This window comes from Doryrhamphus excisus, linkage group LG19 (genome assembly GCF_037039965.1).
Source record: "Doryrhamphus excisus strain RoL-2023G ecotype Guam linkage group LG19, RoL_Dexc_Guam_v1.1, whole genome shotgun sequence".
In the NCBI taxonomy this organism is placed as follows: domain Eukaryota; kingdom Metazoa; phylum Chordata; class Actinopteri; order Syngnathiformes; family Syngnathidae; genus Doryrhamphus; species Doryrhamphus excisus.
Window position 1 is genome coordinate 8,894,383 of NC_136375.1, and position 16,685 is coordinate 8,911,067.

General features: G+C 39.7%; 1 protein-coding gene and 1 long non-coding RNA gene across 5 annotated transcripts in view; one reads left to right on the plus strand and one right to left on the minus strand.

Annotated features, from left to right (window-relative positions):
- The window catches only part of LOC131106727 (glutamate receptor ionotropic, kainate 2-like), an 81,042-nt gene that overhangs the window by 10,422 nt on the left and 53,935 nt on the right, over positions 1-16,685 (minus strand). For 2 of the 3 annotated variants that reach the window (XM_058056088.2, XM_058056087.2), the window contains exons 7-14: positions 16,370-16,513; positions 15,602-15,709; positions 14,329-14,439; positions 14,047-14,253; positions 12,501-12,724; positions 5,138-5,256; positions 4,247-4,464; positions 954-1,179 (exon numbers count right to left, since the gene is read on the minus strand). In XM_058056088.2, the coding sequence (XP_057912071.1) occupies positions 954-1,179; positions 4,247-4,464; positions 5,138-5,256; positions 12,501-12,724; positions 14,047-14,253; positions 14,329-14,439; positions 15,602-15,709; positions 16,370-16,513 (1,357 nt within the window). The remainder of the gene's footprint in view (positions 1-953; positions 1,180-4,246; positions 4,465-5,137; positions 5,257-12,500; positions 12,725-14,046; positions 14,254-14,328; positions 14,440-15,601; positions 15,710-16,369; positions 16,514-16,685) is intronic. The other variant, XM_078799137.1, reaches the window with a different exon arrangement.
- LOC131106728 (uncharacterized) overlaps positions 1-16,685 on the plus strand; it is a 45,059-nt gene that overhangs the window by 5,423 nt on the left and 22,951 nt on the right. The gene's annotated exons all lie outside the window — the stretch shown is intronic.

Consider the following 16,685-nt stretch of genomic DNA (forward strand, 5'->3'; position numbering starts at 1 on the left):
CACACCATTAGGACGGTTTGCCAACATTAAGGCTTTGCTTCTTTACTGCTGAATAAATATGACGTGACGTACGCAAAGGAGCTTTATTTTGTACTTTTTTATCAAACCTCCTAAGCCGTCATCTTTTCAAAGTGATGATTAACTCAACAATTAACTGTTATCTTTTTCAAATAGTTTTAATGGGTTGGGAGAATCTGCTTTTGAATATTTTGAATGCCTATTTCAAAGCCACTCTTGTACAGTGGAGGCCCCAAACTGTCACCAACATAAACCCCATGGTAACTGTACGGGAAATGTCTTCCTAAGTAAAACTGAAATAAAGCAAAACTCAGTGGCAAAAGCACTTAAATTGTTCCATGAAATTGTATTCATTTATTTCCAACAGTCTATTATCTTCATTTCATAGTGTGTATGTTGGATTCTTTTTTTGTCCAATCACATTTCAGCTTCTATGTGTCGCCATGTGAATGTCATCTGTTTCGGGCCTTCAGAATTAGTACTAGTGCTGGCCCACGGGACTTAAAGGGGAGCTGCACTTTTGTTTGGGAATCATTCACAATCCTCATGCGAAACATGAACACATATTTCTTTCCCTTTTCTGTGCATTATAATGCGAGAAAACAAGTTAATATGAGGTAGCTTACAATACTGTCTATTTCGACTAGTTAGTCCGCCAGATAAAAACCTGGACAACCTGGTTAATATACAAGTCGGTTATGTAAATGCAACACTGTTTGTGTTTTTTTGTGAGGGCTTTAGTGTCAAAATAGGTATTCCCCATGATATTCCGTTGCTAGCTAACTATATATTAACTTATTTTATTGGGAAAGAAACGTGTTCATGTTTCACATAAGGTTGTGAAAGACAAGTACTGCACTTCATTTACTTTGCTTGCTTTTAAGACATGATAAATATTTCCGAATAGTGCCAAAGTTGAGTACCGAGTTACTTACCCATTGGCGTTCCCACTCCGTAAGCTTTGGAGTCGATGAGGCCTCCGATCTGAGTGAGGTTGCAGTTGCGCTGGGTGACAAACTCAATGGTGGTCGACTCCATGAGGAAGGCGTACTCTGATGTCAGGACACGCTGGATGCCCTCCTCCACGTTTTTCACCATCACTGACTGCCTCCTGCTGTTCATGAACTCCCACATCTTGTCATAGGTGGATATCTTGGTCTTCTGAAAAGTATGTAAGGCACAGAACAGTTTACTCTTACAGTGAAGAAAATAAGTATTTGAACACCCTGCTATTTTGCTATTTCTCCCACTTAGAAATCATGGAGGGGTCTGAAATTTTCATCGTAGGTGCATGTCCACTGTGAGAGAGATAAACTAAAAAGAAAAATCCAGAAATCACAATGCATGATTTTTTAACAATTTATTTGTGTGATACAGCTGCAAATAAGTATTTGAACACCTGTGTATCATCTAGAATTCTGACCCTGAAAGACCTGTTAGTCTGCCCATTAGAAGTCCACCTGCACTCCATGTATCATCCTGAATCAGATGCACCTGTTTGAGGTCGTTAGCTGCATAAAGACACCTGTCCACCCCATACAATCAGTAAGACTTTAACTTGTAACATGGCGAAGACCAAAGAGCTGTCCAAAGACACCAGAGACAAAATTGTACACCTCCACAAGGCTGGAAAGGGCTACGGAGCAATTACCAAGCAGCTTGGTGAAAAAAGGTCCACTGTTGGAGCTATCATTAGAAAATGGAAGAAGCTAAACATGACGGTCAATCTCAATCGGAGTGGAGCCCCATGCAAGATATCACCTCGTGGGGTCTCAATGATTCTAAGAAAGGTGAGGAATCAGCCCAGAACTACACGACAGGACTTGGTCAATGACCTGAAAAGAGCTGGGACCACCGTTTCCAAGGTTACTGTAGGTAATACACTAAGACGTCATGATGTGAAATCATGCATGGCACGAAAGGTTCCCCTGCTTAAACCAGCACATGTCAAGGCCCGTCTTAAGTTTGCATATGACCATTTGGATGATACAGAGGAGTCATGGGAGAAAGTTTTATGGTCAGATGAGACCAAAATAGAACTTTTTGGTCATAATTCCAATAAGCGTGTTTGGAGGAAGAAGAATGAAGAGTACAATCCGAAGAACACCATCCCTACTGTGAAGCATGGGGGTGGTAGCATCATGCTTTGGGGGTGTTTTTCTGCACATGGGACAGGACGAGTGCACTGCATTAAAGAGAGGATGACTGGGGCCGTGTATTGTGAGATTTTGGGGAACAACCTCCTTCCCTCTGTCAGAGCATTGAAGATGGGTCGTGGCTGGGTCTTCCAACACGACAACGACCCGAAGCACACAGCCAGGAAAACCAAGGAGTGGCTCCGTAAGAAGCATATCAAGGTTCTAGCATGGCCCAGCCAGTCTCCAGACCTGAACCCAATCGAAAATCTTTGGAGGGAGCTCAAACTCCGTGTTTCTCAGCGACAGCCCAGAAACCTGACTGATCTAGAGAAGATCTGTGTGGAGGAGTGGGCCAAGATCCCTCCTGCAGTGTGTGCAAACCTGGTGAAAAACTACAGGAAACGTTTGACCTCTGTAATAGCAAACAAAGGCTACTGTACCAAATATTAACATTCATTTTCTCAGGTGTTCAAATACTTATTTGCAGCTGTATCACACAAATAAATTGTTAAAAAATCATGCATTGTGATTTCTGGATTTTTCTTTTTAGTTTATCTCTCTCACAGTGGACATGCACCTACGATGAAAATTTCAGACCCCTCCATGATTTCTAAGTGGGAGAAATAGCAAAATAGCAGGGTGTTCAAATACTTATTTTCTTCACTGTAAGTAACCTGAAAAGTATTTAGTTGGATGTCGTGCAAAGAAATGAGGCATGTAATTAATAGGAAGCTTAAGTTAAATACAGTGGATCCCATCCATTGATAATTATTCACATTAGTAAAGAATACAATATACACATATATGGCTTACATAGCATAGCGATACAGTACATACGTATACATTGTGCATACCTGACACGTATGCTGAACTGGCATAACAACAGGACATCGGCATCCTGTGGATTCACTTCTACATTCTTCAAATTCTACCTTATTATTATGATGATATAGACGGCGCTTGGAGAAACGCCCTCTCTGACAGCTTGCCAAGTATCACCACTCACTGATTCAGAGTGAGGCGGGATGTAAGGGCAATTGACGCACTAACCTGACGATCAGACGAAAGGCTAGACCGTGACTACTCAGTCATGATTAGAATGCATTCGTGATGAGTACATTTTACAATTTAAAAGGTGCGTGATGCATATTTAGGGCTTGAACCTAGATTGTGCATTGTTAGCTAGTGAAAAATGGCAATTTAGGAGAGTGGGTTCTCCAGCTGAATATAATGTCAATTTTATTGAAAATGTTGATCCAAAATCGTCAACATTCAGATTTTCGCCTTTTGCTAGTAGGTTTTGTATGGATATACTTTGTAAGTACTGAACAACTTCGAATTCACTGCTCCAATTGACCGTAGTGACCCGGATATAAGTCATTTCCCATTAGAAACCATTTGAGCAGCCTAATATTTATTTTGGGTGTAGAGCTTTATACATGAAAACCAACCGGTGGCAAGAAATAAACTCCCCAAGCAAGTCAGAGCTTTTCCACCTGTCAATCACACACCAGTGTACATAGAGAAATGTAGTGGCAATACCCAGAGAACCCGCTTGAACAATGTGTCTCAAATGTTGGGCAACAAAGAGAGACAGTTATTTAATCAAATTAATCATGGCAGCGACTTAATTAATCATGATTAATTAGGATTATAACCACGTCTGAAATATTTACCTAACACTAGTTAATATTTGAATCAGCGTTTAATGGTGTTATTATGAGCAATGAGTTACGTTCAAAGACACCATTCACATTTTCAGTGAATTGTCTTGAATTTCTGAGCACACTTAGCATTGAGAGTTAAAAACTGAGTGATAACAATATTCTATTATTGTTTTTCTTTGCATTTCTATTTATCTAGACCACACATACACGCATAATAAAGACGTTTGGAATGTCTGTGAATGCATCTCGCGGTCTGTTTGTATGTATGCATTGTATCAGTGATGACAAGCAAAGAGAGAACTAAACCAAATTAAAAAGTACATGTTATTTTACTGTTCACAGCAGATAGCTGCCTTGTCAACGTCAAAATCCGAATAAATGTAAAGTAAAAAAAAAAAAGATTAGCGCATACAATTTTTCTACCTTGAAAAAGGACATGGTCGCCCCATCCTCCACCACACCGTAGAGGATTTTGGTTTGCTTTGCAAGATCATCTGCAGAGTCGATGGGCGACTCCATCCTCTCCACTGTGAGAAAAGCAGCCAGGTTGGCCGTGTAGGAGGAAATGATGATGAGGGTGAAGAACCACCAGATTCCTCCCACTATTCGCGTCGACAGCGCCTTGGGCATGAGCTCTGAGCCTAAGGTGAGGGAGGCGGCAGGAGTTAAGCTGCGAAATGTATTCATCCCTGCAGCCACTCATCTCGCATTCACTTGTCGAGCTCTATTTGCACCTCGTAACAAAACACAACAAGATAACATTTCTTGCTCCAAAAACAGTCAAACAGTCAAGAACTCTCTTGAGGTTTTTTTTTTTTCTTCAGTGAAGGCGGTTGTGGTGTTCGCTTCAAGATGAAATCACTTGGAAAAAAAAATCTCTCAGAAAAGATAATTGTTGAATTTGGAACACACTTATTTTTCTCCCCGTCGCTGACACAAGTGAGTGCTTTGAATAATGCAGAAGAAAAAAACAGAACATGTCCCGGAGACAGGTTGTTTTCATGCATTCAAGCAGTGAGTGTGCGGAAGTGAAGGACTGTTCGGGCCAGAGAGGCATGTACCCAAGGTAACCTCACGTCCTGACTCCACACCCCACTGATCTCTAAGTGCTGGTGGGCCAAGCACAAACACAGAGAGGACACTGGGTATCATCAAATTAATACTCTAATACAAGGGAATCTTTTTTTTTTTTTTTTTTTTTTTTAAAATCAGATCCCGGTGGTCTTTCTCTCTGTGGCTACTGGCTTGGATCAAAACACCCCCAACCCTGAGAGACAGTGGGATACAGAGAGAACCGCAGGCTGAGGCAACTACCTTGCTGCATGAGAGCTCCGACTCCAAACCAGAAACTATTGAGCAGCGTAAAATTGTTTTCCACTACATCAGAGTCTGGATTGCACGGGTGGGGGTTGTACCATTCGTAGGGGCTAAACCTGTGAACGAGAGCACAGAGACACATGTCAGTGACATTTGAAAACAAGCACATGGAGTAAATATATTAAATATATATAAGTATTAGGGCTGCTCTGAAATGAAAAAAAAACTGTCTCAATAATTAAGTCATATTTTAGTATTACATATTATAATATAATATTCCTTTCTCCACATGGCCAAAAGGAGTAGGAAGAAGCAAAGCTTACTAAATCCTATACCTCCCATCTGTTACTATTACATTTATTATATTTATTCACTTCCTTTATTTTTTAATACATGAAGTGTAAGGTAGTGTAACCATATAGTCATGTAATGGTGATTTTTGTTCATAAATATAACTATCAAAATGGCTTTAAATAATAATAGACATCAACATAACATAAAATGACGACTCTTCCTTGTATTTTGCAAACATCAACTCCTTGTATTGTATTATATTAAGTTCCTTACTCAATCCGTTCCATAGTTTGATTCCACATAATGAAATGCTGTAGCTTTTTAATGTTGTTCTTGCATATGTGTTTTGAGTTTAGTTTTTCTCTGGGATTGTCTTGAAATTAAGTATTGTATTATTTAGTAAGTATTATTTTTTAGCTTTAAGCATTGTTTAGTTGTTATTTTGAACATGAGAAAAATCCTAAAATCAATCATATCCCTAAGAAAAAAATAACAAAAAAGTGCAAACAAATGTCATATTTTTTTAATCTTAAAATAAAATAATAAATAATCCAGACATAAAGTGACTAGAATATGAGTTTAGATACTGTAAATAATCTATAATCTAAAAAAAGAAATAAGACAGGAAGCACAACTGGAGGTAGCAGAGATGAGGATGCTGAGGTTCTCATTGGGAGTGACCAGGATGGATAGGATCAGGAAGGAGTACATCAGAGGGACATTACATGTTAGAGGCCTTGGAGATAAAGTCAGTTATCGGCCAGACTGAGATGATTGGGACATGTCCAGAGGAGAGATAGTGAATATATTGGTAGAAGGATGTTGCCAGGTAGGAGGTGTAGAGGAAGACCAAAGAGGAGGTTTATGGATGTAGTGAAGGAGGACATGAGGGTAGTCGGTGTGAGAAAGACAGATGCAGAAGATGATTGATTTGCTGTGGCGACCCCTGAAGGGAAAGCCCAAAGAAAAAGACGAAGAAATAATCATATATCATTATTTACTAAAATATGATCATAAATCTGTCATAGTGTAAGGTACTTGAGTGTACGGTCATCCAATCCATTCCACTTGTTCATACAAATAACACCCAAGTGACTACAAATCCAGTTTTCCCTGCGACCTGGCTTGCACTCCGTATGGAAAAACCGAGACTAGATGTTCACTAAAAGACACGTTTGCGCACAACCTCCTTGACTGAGACACGTTTCCCTCTCTAAAGGAAAGCGTCCAAGTTGCCCTAACAGTTGCCTGAAAGTGGCTTCTCATGTGAAAGTCCTTTAATGCACCGCGTTGGCTGCACTCCTGGCTGTTATCAATGGGTCAGAAAAGACTTCACAGTCATATCAAATGAAAAAAGACGCCTTTTACCATCTGAGTCACAGCAGAGTGATAGGCTGATTTGCCACCCTTAACAACAGACGCCATTCTTTGACGCTTCCACCCACCGAGTCACTCACAATTGTAGCATGTTATTTAAAAAATTGTGCATGTGGATTATATTGGGATAAAACAGTGCTTTTCATATGTTTTTCACGCTATATTATTGCAAATTTGTTCCCGTAATACTAAGACTTTTTCTTGTAATATAACAATTTTCATTTTCAGAGTAGCCTCCATAACTGAACATGCATTTAGGCGAGAAAGAATAAACAAAATGTGTGTGTGAGAGACATGCAGTAGCGTCGCTTCGGGGTCAGAACTTGTGCAGAGACCAAATCATTCAGGCTTTCACTGAGATCAACTTATTGGCATTCTCAAATGCCTTTAGTTTATTGTAAGAACGGATCAATAGTGTGGAATAACACTGTCACTGGTGATAATGTCGCAGTGTGTGAGGATCTTAGGAGCTTATTCGGATTCCCTGACTCAGGAGCTGTTGTGTCTTCCATCCGGCCATGGGCCTACTGGCTATTACACACACACATATATATATACTGTTAGCTGTCCCCTTCAGGCGGCTCGGCTGATTGTTAGTGTCTTTAGGTCGGTCGTGGACATTTCTTATTAATTAGCTTCAGTAAAAGTGGCACAGCATTAGTGCAAGGTGAATGGGTTAGTGTTAATCATCAAGGAGCTGAGTTTGTGCGAAAGTGCTTGATACATGGCTGATACAAGGTTGAGGGGTCCTTCAGGTGTTCGGTTTGTCCAACCCTTGAAACCCAGCCCTTTCCTTCGCTACAGTATGTACTTGGTATTTAATTCAAATGCAAGATGAATTTGCCTAACAATCCTTATATACATATACATTCAACAAGCCATCCATCTCTACAATACAATATTTCCATATTTGTACACACTATTTGGAAGTGTGCAAATGTTGTTTATTGTACTTTTATTTTATTAAATGTTATTCATATTGCAATGCATTTTTTTCCAGCAATTTAGCTACCGTAACTAAGCAATCAATAATGTCTAAGTCTATATCAGACAATAAGGAAGCCTATTTAATAAAAGCAATTTAACACAATTTTTATATGTAATTTTTATTTGATTTTTTTTTAAACAAAAAAACGCATAATTTTTTTTGAATTCCACAAAAACTACATTTTACCTTTGTACATTTTGCGTAGATCTAAATAAAGGTTGCCACCTACAGGACTGGAGTTTTTTTTTTGCACCCCCCCCATGGTGTATCCTTATCAACTCTTTTCTTAGCATTCTCCTTGAAAACCATCTTATTGCAAATGGCCACCGCTACACACCATAATTCTTCCTGTCAACGCCATCACCGCTGCTGATTTGCTAGAATGTCAATGAGCTGTGTCTCCTTGGAGTCACAGTTAAGTGAAAATGCACAATGGCCTTGCAGTGATGCGTGCACGTTTTGCACATGTGCCTGTGCAAGCAGTGCGCATTTGTCCGGTGCTGGTATTGGCTCAATTAAATGCAAAACCTGCTGCTTGAGGGGATGGTTTATTTATGTAGCAGGCCATAGATGTTAGTATAATGCAGATCTGCAGACCGAGGCTCGCTGTAGGTGAACATGTGAATGCGAGGCGACTGTGCTGAGCTGTATAAAAGGTGTGGGTGTAAATCTGTACAACACACGCGTGATTGGATTGGGTTTGTCCCACCCGCTGAGCTTCTACATGCGGGTGTCAGGCTCTTCTATATGACCTTTGCCTGAAGCAGGGTCTATATTCCTGCAGGCTGTGTTCGGCATGCCGTTCACCGGGAAGAATCGGATGAAGAACATGCGGACATTAGGTCACCTCCTCGCAACCGAGCACATGTCAAATTGCACGCAGAATGCTAAAAGCATTCTCTCGCTACCTCACAACACTCACTTTTAACTGTCGGCTGGATTCAATTACTCTGTGTGTTTTTTATAGATCTGTTGACTCTCTCCCGGGCCGACTGAGGACTTAATGTTCAGGGTGTTAAACGGCCACTCAGTGGACTTCAAAAGCAGTACTTACAACTAAAGATGCTATTATGCTATTTAAATCATCCACCCTCCTGGGCAGCATGACATTTTTTTTTACCTCAAAACAGGCATGCGATGTGAGAAAATCATTTTTTGCTGTTAATAACGAGAGAAATCCGTTCAAGCACAAATAGATATGGGAGAGTCCTCTGGGACAAGTGTTTGTCTCCAGCTTCAGATGGAAGTGTACTCCGTCGGGGAAAAATAAAAATATATATACTAGTCTATATATGTGTGTGTGTGTGAGGGAGAGTTGCTTCAAAGATGTTGTGAATCCCCAGCAGGGGCTTCAAGTGTTCAGTGTTTTATTGTGCAAGACCGCAATGTCATGAGCTCCAAACACTGTATTTGCACATGAAGAAGAAGTGTTAAAGCCGCATGTAAATGAAACAAAACAAAACAAAACTGGACAATTATAAGACGAATATAGTCACGAGTTATTCAAGAATGAAGTTATATCATGAGAATAGAGTAGCAGGAATAGCTTCATGATATTATGATAAAAAAATAGTGTCATAACATTTTGTGAGAACATAGTAATATCACTAAAAAATGAAAATAGTGTCAAATATAAGTCAAATATGACTTATGAAGATGAAACTTCATAATATTACTCTGAAAAGGTTAAGAAGTTTTGAGAATAGAGTCATACAAATAGTTTCATGATATTATGAGAAAAAGGCAACATTTCTAGACTAGTATGAAGTCGATTGCTCCAGAAAAAGCTTCATAATGATAAAGATTAAAAAAAGTCATAATGTTTCAAGAATAGCATCATAACATTACAAAAAACAAAGTGTCTTTATTTTAGTCTTTATTAATAGCCTTTATGTTGTGATGTTTCAAGTGTCGTAGCATGACGGTAACAAGTTGTATTGTCATAATATCATAATATTATTCTAATATTAATCTAATATTATTCTAAGTCATACATTTAGAGAATAGAGTTATGAAAATAGCTACATGTTACAACGAGAGAGTAATGTACAGTCATTCCTCGTTTATCGTAGATAATTGGTTCCAGACCCAAACGCAATAAGTTAATTCCTGCAAAGTAGGATTCAATATGAATAAACTTAATCTTTTCATAGTGAGAGCATAAAAAACATGTTTTACCATTATTGGAGCCATGAACTAGCACCCCTATAGTCACATTTGCACTCCCATTATTCTTTGTTTACACCACATTGTGAAGGCTTGCTTGAGTTTTAAGCATAGCATGCTAACTAGTTGACCTCCAAAAAGTTACCACTTCCACGTGGAATAGGAGAATAATCACTCTGTCATGTCGGACATGTCATGGCTGACTCGATGAAGTGTTAAGGTAGTGTCCAGAATACTCCATATGACTTGTCCTTCAATATTTTTTAACTAATAATGGACCATAGAGAGGCACTTTTGTAATAACATAACAAGAAAAAAAGTTAGATTGTTACAGAATATGCGCCATAATAACACTATGAAAATGTCGTAATGTTTTCAGGATAAACTTCTAATGATGTAAGACTGGCGCCCTGATATTATGAGAAAAAAGTCAAAATTTTGAACACTACCCCCCAAAAATATATATAATAAATAAAATGTCATAATATGACTGTACTAGTGTAAAAATCTAATATTTGGTAAATGAGATAATAACCTTTATCTAATATTTAATTTTCATAATAGATGAACTTGAGTATCTTTTTTCATTTCAGTGTGGCCATAATACCTAATGATGAAAGAAAATGACATTTTTTCTTTTTTTGATTGTGTAATACATTAGCAAGCGGTTGATCGATAACACTTACAGTATGAAAAAAACTGAATCCCAGTGAACTGGAACAATGACTTCGCCGTGCAGTAAATAAGCATTTCCAAGTCAAATAGCGTGCGAGAGCTATATTTACCGCTGTGGATTGCAATTAAAATCACGATGCATGCACAATGAAATAAAAGCACTCTGTTACATTCATGAGATGAATATCAATATAATTGCATGCTCGTCACTTACCCAAGCGTGGTTGCAAAATACTCAGATTTGCATATTCTGAACTAACTTAGGTGACAGTTGCTGCTTTTCCTCACATGTGATCATTTTGCCGGTAACATTTGGCGAAATGTGCATGAGACCTTCCCAATCGGGGTGGGTTGATGCACATTTCTCTACCAGAGGTCATGGATTTGGGTTGGGGTTTCTTTCAGGAAGGAGAACTTGCACAGTGTCAGCAATTTGCTTTACACAGTTGTGAGGAATTAGCCTATTTTGTAAACCATAACAGTAGTTTGCCTTGTTTTTATCTTCACATATTTGTCACATATTTATCTTTGCATCTCAAATTTTGTTGTATGCAATAAAATGACAATAAAGGCGATTGTGGTTTTTGTAACCTACCCAATTTCCACTGAATTTGAGAGGGGTATTTCATGGACAACATAAAATGCAGAAAAATTTTGATTTTTCTTTCACTTTTTTTCTATTTGAAATGCACACTACCACAATGTATCGCACCGGAGTGGAAAGCCATCAACCACAATATACTACCGTTTTATCTTCATGTTGTTGTTATTACATAAAAAACACATCAATGCTCGGGAGCCAGATGTGGCCCTGGAAAACCTGGGGAAAATGTGTCAATTTTTCCTTCTGAATGTGTTTGTTCTTTTATTTTGACAGAAAAATTGTACTGCATGATTGTACTAGACATGCTAAACTTTATTATTATCTAATAATCTAACAGCATATTGTGATATTATCCATTGTGCACTAAAATCATGACGTTAGATTTGAATGGTCCTCTGAAGGCAGCCATAATGCTAAGAGTCCACTGGGCCGGCGCCAGATGGTGCCAGTTCATGTCAATGCAATTTGCTGTGGCGCCTAGTGTCGCCAATAAGGTGCCTAGTGGCGTGCAGTGGCTCAAACTGCCTCCCAATTGACTCATGGTGGACCGTAATGGCGGCAAGAAATTTTCAAAATGTTTAAAATCTTTGTCGTGCCGATTGCTTGATGCAAGTGTCCACCAAGTAGAACCAAATGTCGCAAACAATCCACTATTGGAATCCACTGGAATGTAATGGCACAAGCCAAGTTGCGCCAGTGTTGCTAGGAGTCCATTGGGCCGGCGCCATTTGGTGCCAGTTCGCGGCAAAGATTATGTAATTGGCACGTAGTGGCTCACTGTGGCGCCGAATTAACGGCAATATGGCAACATGCCGAGCGAACATAATTCTGCACCACAGCGAGCCACTAAACGCCAATCACATAATCTTTGGCGCGAACTGGCACCAACTGGCGCCGGCCCAGTGGACTCTTAGCATAATGACACATGGTCGCAATGAACAACTTTACCATTCAAGCATATGCTTACATTAAAAAAGGTGTTACCATTAGAGTTATACTTTTAGCGGCAGGGTTTAGTTCCCATTGATTTTCCATTGAATGCTTAAAATGGAATGGGTTTTAATGGTTGTTAAAGCAAAACAGCGAGTGTACTTTTGAAACTATTGACTAAACACTATAAAAATATCAGTCTAAAGTTTTTTTTCCTGCAGTGAGTTTAGGACCCGGTATGATATCTGTAATATAAATATGTGGCAAACATTTCCAGGACAAAGGAAACCATGTAAGGGAGGGAGGAAGGGAAAGTGTCATGTTACCTGGCTATGACAAACAGCACACAACTGACACCCAAGCAAGCCAGCAGAATATACATCCAGATATCAGGTGAGAGGGGGTTTAGGAAGGAGAAGACCCCTGGGTTGGTGCCGTTGGGCTTGCGGTACAGGATACTTATCCCCAGCGTCATGAAGGGCTTGGAGAAGTCAATGACCTTCTCTCGCACGTAGGTGATGGCAAGGGGAGCTACTGCCAGGTCGGCTTTCTGCAGTGACACCAAAGGGGCAAAACGGTTATATCTTTGACTCCACTGATTAAAAAAAAAAAAAAAGCTGGGGAGACAAATGAAATTAGCATCTGATTTCTGTCGACACCCAGTGAGGTCAGTATACGTACAGGAGGAAGAGTCGAAGCAGACGGGGGAAATAATCGGGGTCATTAGTTCAGTTAGATTAGCAACCTCTCTATTTATTTTTAATGGAAATTACAGCTTATATATTTGATCTTCCTTAAGTGGTGTCAGAGGTGAGTCACAAAGGCAGCGCTCTCGGGATTAGATTCATCTGAGAGGAATTGGAGCTTTTTCCTCGGTGCAAAGAGTTCACACTGAGGTTTTTATGTATAGTCTTTTCAAGTATGTTGAAGAGTTATAATTTTCTTCTTCAGGATTTTGTTACCCAAAATGACTTGCAATGCTTGAGTCGTACAGGAAATAGTCGGTAGCGTGCACAAAAAAGTGATCAAAAACAACACGTGACACACAAAGCCAAAATCACACCCATATATTCCCGCCGCAAGGCATGCTGGGTAGCTTGTGGTACTCTCTCGTGTTTGTTACATTTTTTTGCCTGATTGCGTCAGGAAAGTTCACATATCTGATGTTACATAATTCATAGTTGATATTGTTGTTGCCGCTATAATGCCCAGCATGCCTTGCGGACATTTGTTACACAAGTTATGTGTTAAGTTTTCACATATTATAACCCTTGTAGTAGTAGTAGTTGATTTGTGTTGCTTGAATTTTTTAGTCCTGATTTTGTTGAACCACGAGTAAGCACGTCGTTCTGTTTGATGACCACACGTTGGACATTTTTTTAAACCCACAGTAGCCTGCGAGTCCTGCCTGTGCTTTTACGTCATTATTTTTTTTTTTATTATGCTAAAAGTTTATTTTCACCTGAAATACAGTTTGAAAAAAGTTAAATACAGAAAAAAATTTAAGCATTAATACAAATATACAAAAACATCGTTTTTTTGCTACTTTCTTGTGTCATTTTGAGCTATATATGTATATAAATATATAAAAATTCACATAAATGCATTTAAAGTTAGGACTCGTCATTAATGTTGGTACCTTTTTATAAAGCGGTGTAACCTTTCTTGTGTCATTGCGTCCTGGCTGGTCCACCAATATTAAGGATGGCTACATTATCAAAGTGGGGGGGGGGGTCACTATAGCAATAGAGGAGTTGTTATTCCCCTTATTACAAACAAGAGTATGTTACATGTAGGTTACATGTATTTCTTATTGTTTCTTTAATGTGTTCAGAGGATAGCTAGGGGAAAGGATGGCAACTGCAGACTCACATGGTCCATAAGCTCGCGCACCATCCCGTTCCATTGGCCTGTTCCCTCATCCAGGGCCCCGTACCTGCCATCTTCAACCAATCGGACTTCGTACTGGAAGCCCAGTATTCCGGAGAGCTCCCTTAGCAGGTCGATGCAGTAACCTTCAAATCTGTCATTTCCGTACAGTGGTTTATCCGACTTCTTAAACATGACATATGGCTCCTCCTACAGATGGAATGAATCATGTGAGGAAACAGTCACCTTGTGGCATTTTGTGTGAATTTAGTTTGATTTGTGTACCAGTATGGTGGATACACGCAGGGATTTGTTAGCCAGAGAATCGGTGATGGATGTCTTGCTTTTGTGAGTTTCAGACATATTCAGACCGCTTGGAGGATCCCATGTCCCAATCTGTTAAGAGAGTTCAGCATCACACTTGTTTTCTTTCAGATACAAAATATGTTCTCACAAGAAATTAGTCGGAATATTCTACAACAAAGAAGAACAACAGAAGACAATGGGGGAGGAGGGACGTTTCTCAGCATGTGGTTGTAAAAAATGAATTTTATCCAAATGGGACTGAGGTCACCATGAAAAGGTGCTGCATCAAAGTGGAGATTAAGGAGTATACAGTAATACTGCTGATATTAATGTTGGATTATTCTTGTCATTTCTTGTATTGGTACTAGGAATAGTACCTCGTAGCAGAGCTGGCTGGTCCTTTAGGCAATATAGATAAGATAAGATAATTGTGCTAGCGTGACCTCCAGGGGGCACCAAAAATAGTTACCATTTTAGTACCCCTGTTTTTTTCTGTTTTAATGTACAATATAGAGGTATCACGAGACAAGGCTAGAATTTAACATTACTTTTAACAAAAGAACAATGAAAAAATATGCTAATTCCATTCATGCCATTGTCCTATGAACAAATGTGCCAAGGTGCTGAAACCTCCTGTCTGGAAAACAGACACGCATGCAAATGGCAATATACTGAAGCCGGCAAAATGATCACATTGATTTTAATTTCATTGTGTCATTGATTAATGGATTAATTTTTAGTGCCCGCAAGACATTTTTTTTCTGAACCACGTTTTAATCTTAGATTTTGAGGAAGATCTTTTGGCATCATCTCCCCCCCACAATCAAAACTTACCTCTTTGCTAAGAATCGACCCCCTGATATGCTGATATGTATCAGACACACCCCTCCATGTTTCTTGCACTAAGACTAAGACTTCTGGCTTTGAGTACTATCTACCCCTCTACGCTATTTTTATATCTCACCCAAACCGGTCGAGACAGACGGCTGCCCCACAGAGCCTAGGTTCTGTTCAAGGTTTTTCCTTGCCTCCGTCACCAAATGCTTGCTCATGGGGTTTCAGTTAGTTCATTCATGAATGAGACCTCCATAAAGTGCCTTGAGATAACTGTTGTTGTGATTTGGTGCTATATAAATACATTGATTGATTGAGATATTTATACTAAATCCTACAAATGTTTTTTTTAAGAACATTTAATAGCTTCTCCTGGCCTTCTCCTACATTGATACAACATGAAAATCACCAACCGCACCTTTTCCAGTCCGTCCTCCTTCAGGCTGATGACATCCAGGTCGAAATCTGTTCTAAGTCCGTTGGTCTGATTGAAGAGAACGCGGCCGGTCAAGCCATCCCAGTGAGCCTATAAACATAATGTTGATAATGATAATGAAAATCCTCAGCCACTCAGTGTAGTCGTTTCATCAACCTGAACCTCCGTCTTTCTCCAACAATATCAATCTAACCTCTAACCATCTCATTTTATTTCCCAATCATGCACTGGGCCTTGCTCTCCCCTCGCTGTCTGCCGCAGTAATTTAACGAGAGACAGTGAAGCTGCGAGGGGAAAAAAACGTGATGAGTTCATCATCTGCAAGTTTTACTTTAAAGCCACAGAATCAACAGACGTGCATAGAGAGCGATAGTAGCATGATGACAGGGCGGGAAGGGTGGGCCGATACTACATGGGCCCATAGAGAAAATTACCTGCAATGATAACATACAGAGAATGAAAGAGCCGGAAGAACAAAGCTAGCAAGCCGCTGACCCGCAGTAGAATTAATTAGGCTTTGATTTAAACATGGATGGAGATGTGCACTGAAGATAGAAAAGTAATGTAATGCATATTGCTGTTCATGAAAGTAATTGAGATGTTTTAGATATACTCGTGGGCTTTTTTTAGTCACATTAAAAAAAAAAAAAGAGAAAAAAATCAGTGGAATTTTCACACAGAAGCCTGTTCTCATCAAAGTAACACGGCACAGCAGCTCGCAGGTCATAGGTCGGCGACACGCTACAGTACCTCTTTGATGAGGCTGATGAAGCGCCCCCCGAAGCGCCACGGCTTGTGGCGATTGCACTGCAGGGAGCTGACGGTGATCTGCTGCGACTGCTGGACCGCCACGGCCACGACGTGCACCGCGTCGTACATCAGAGCTGCGTCCGTCTGCAAGCAGGGAGGGCATATCTTTAAGGATTCTGCAGCACATCCAGCAGATGGCGCTGTGGTGAAAATAGCTTGGCGATGAAGTGAATGGCAATGCGAAGTGATGGGAACGTTTGGAAAAATACATCCAGTGTGCTGCCCACTATATTCATTCATTCATTCATTTTCTAGC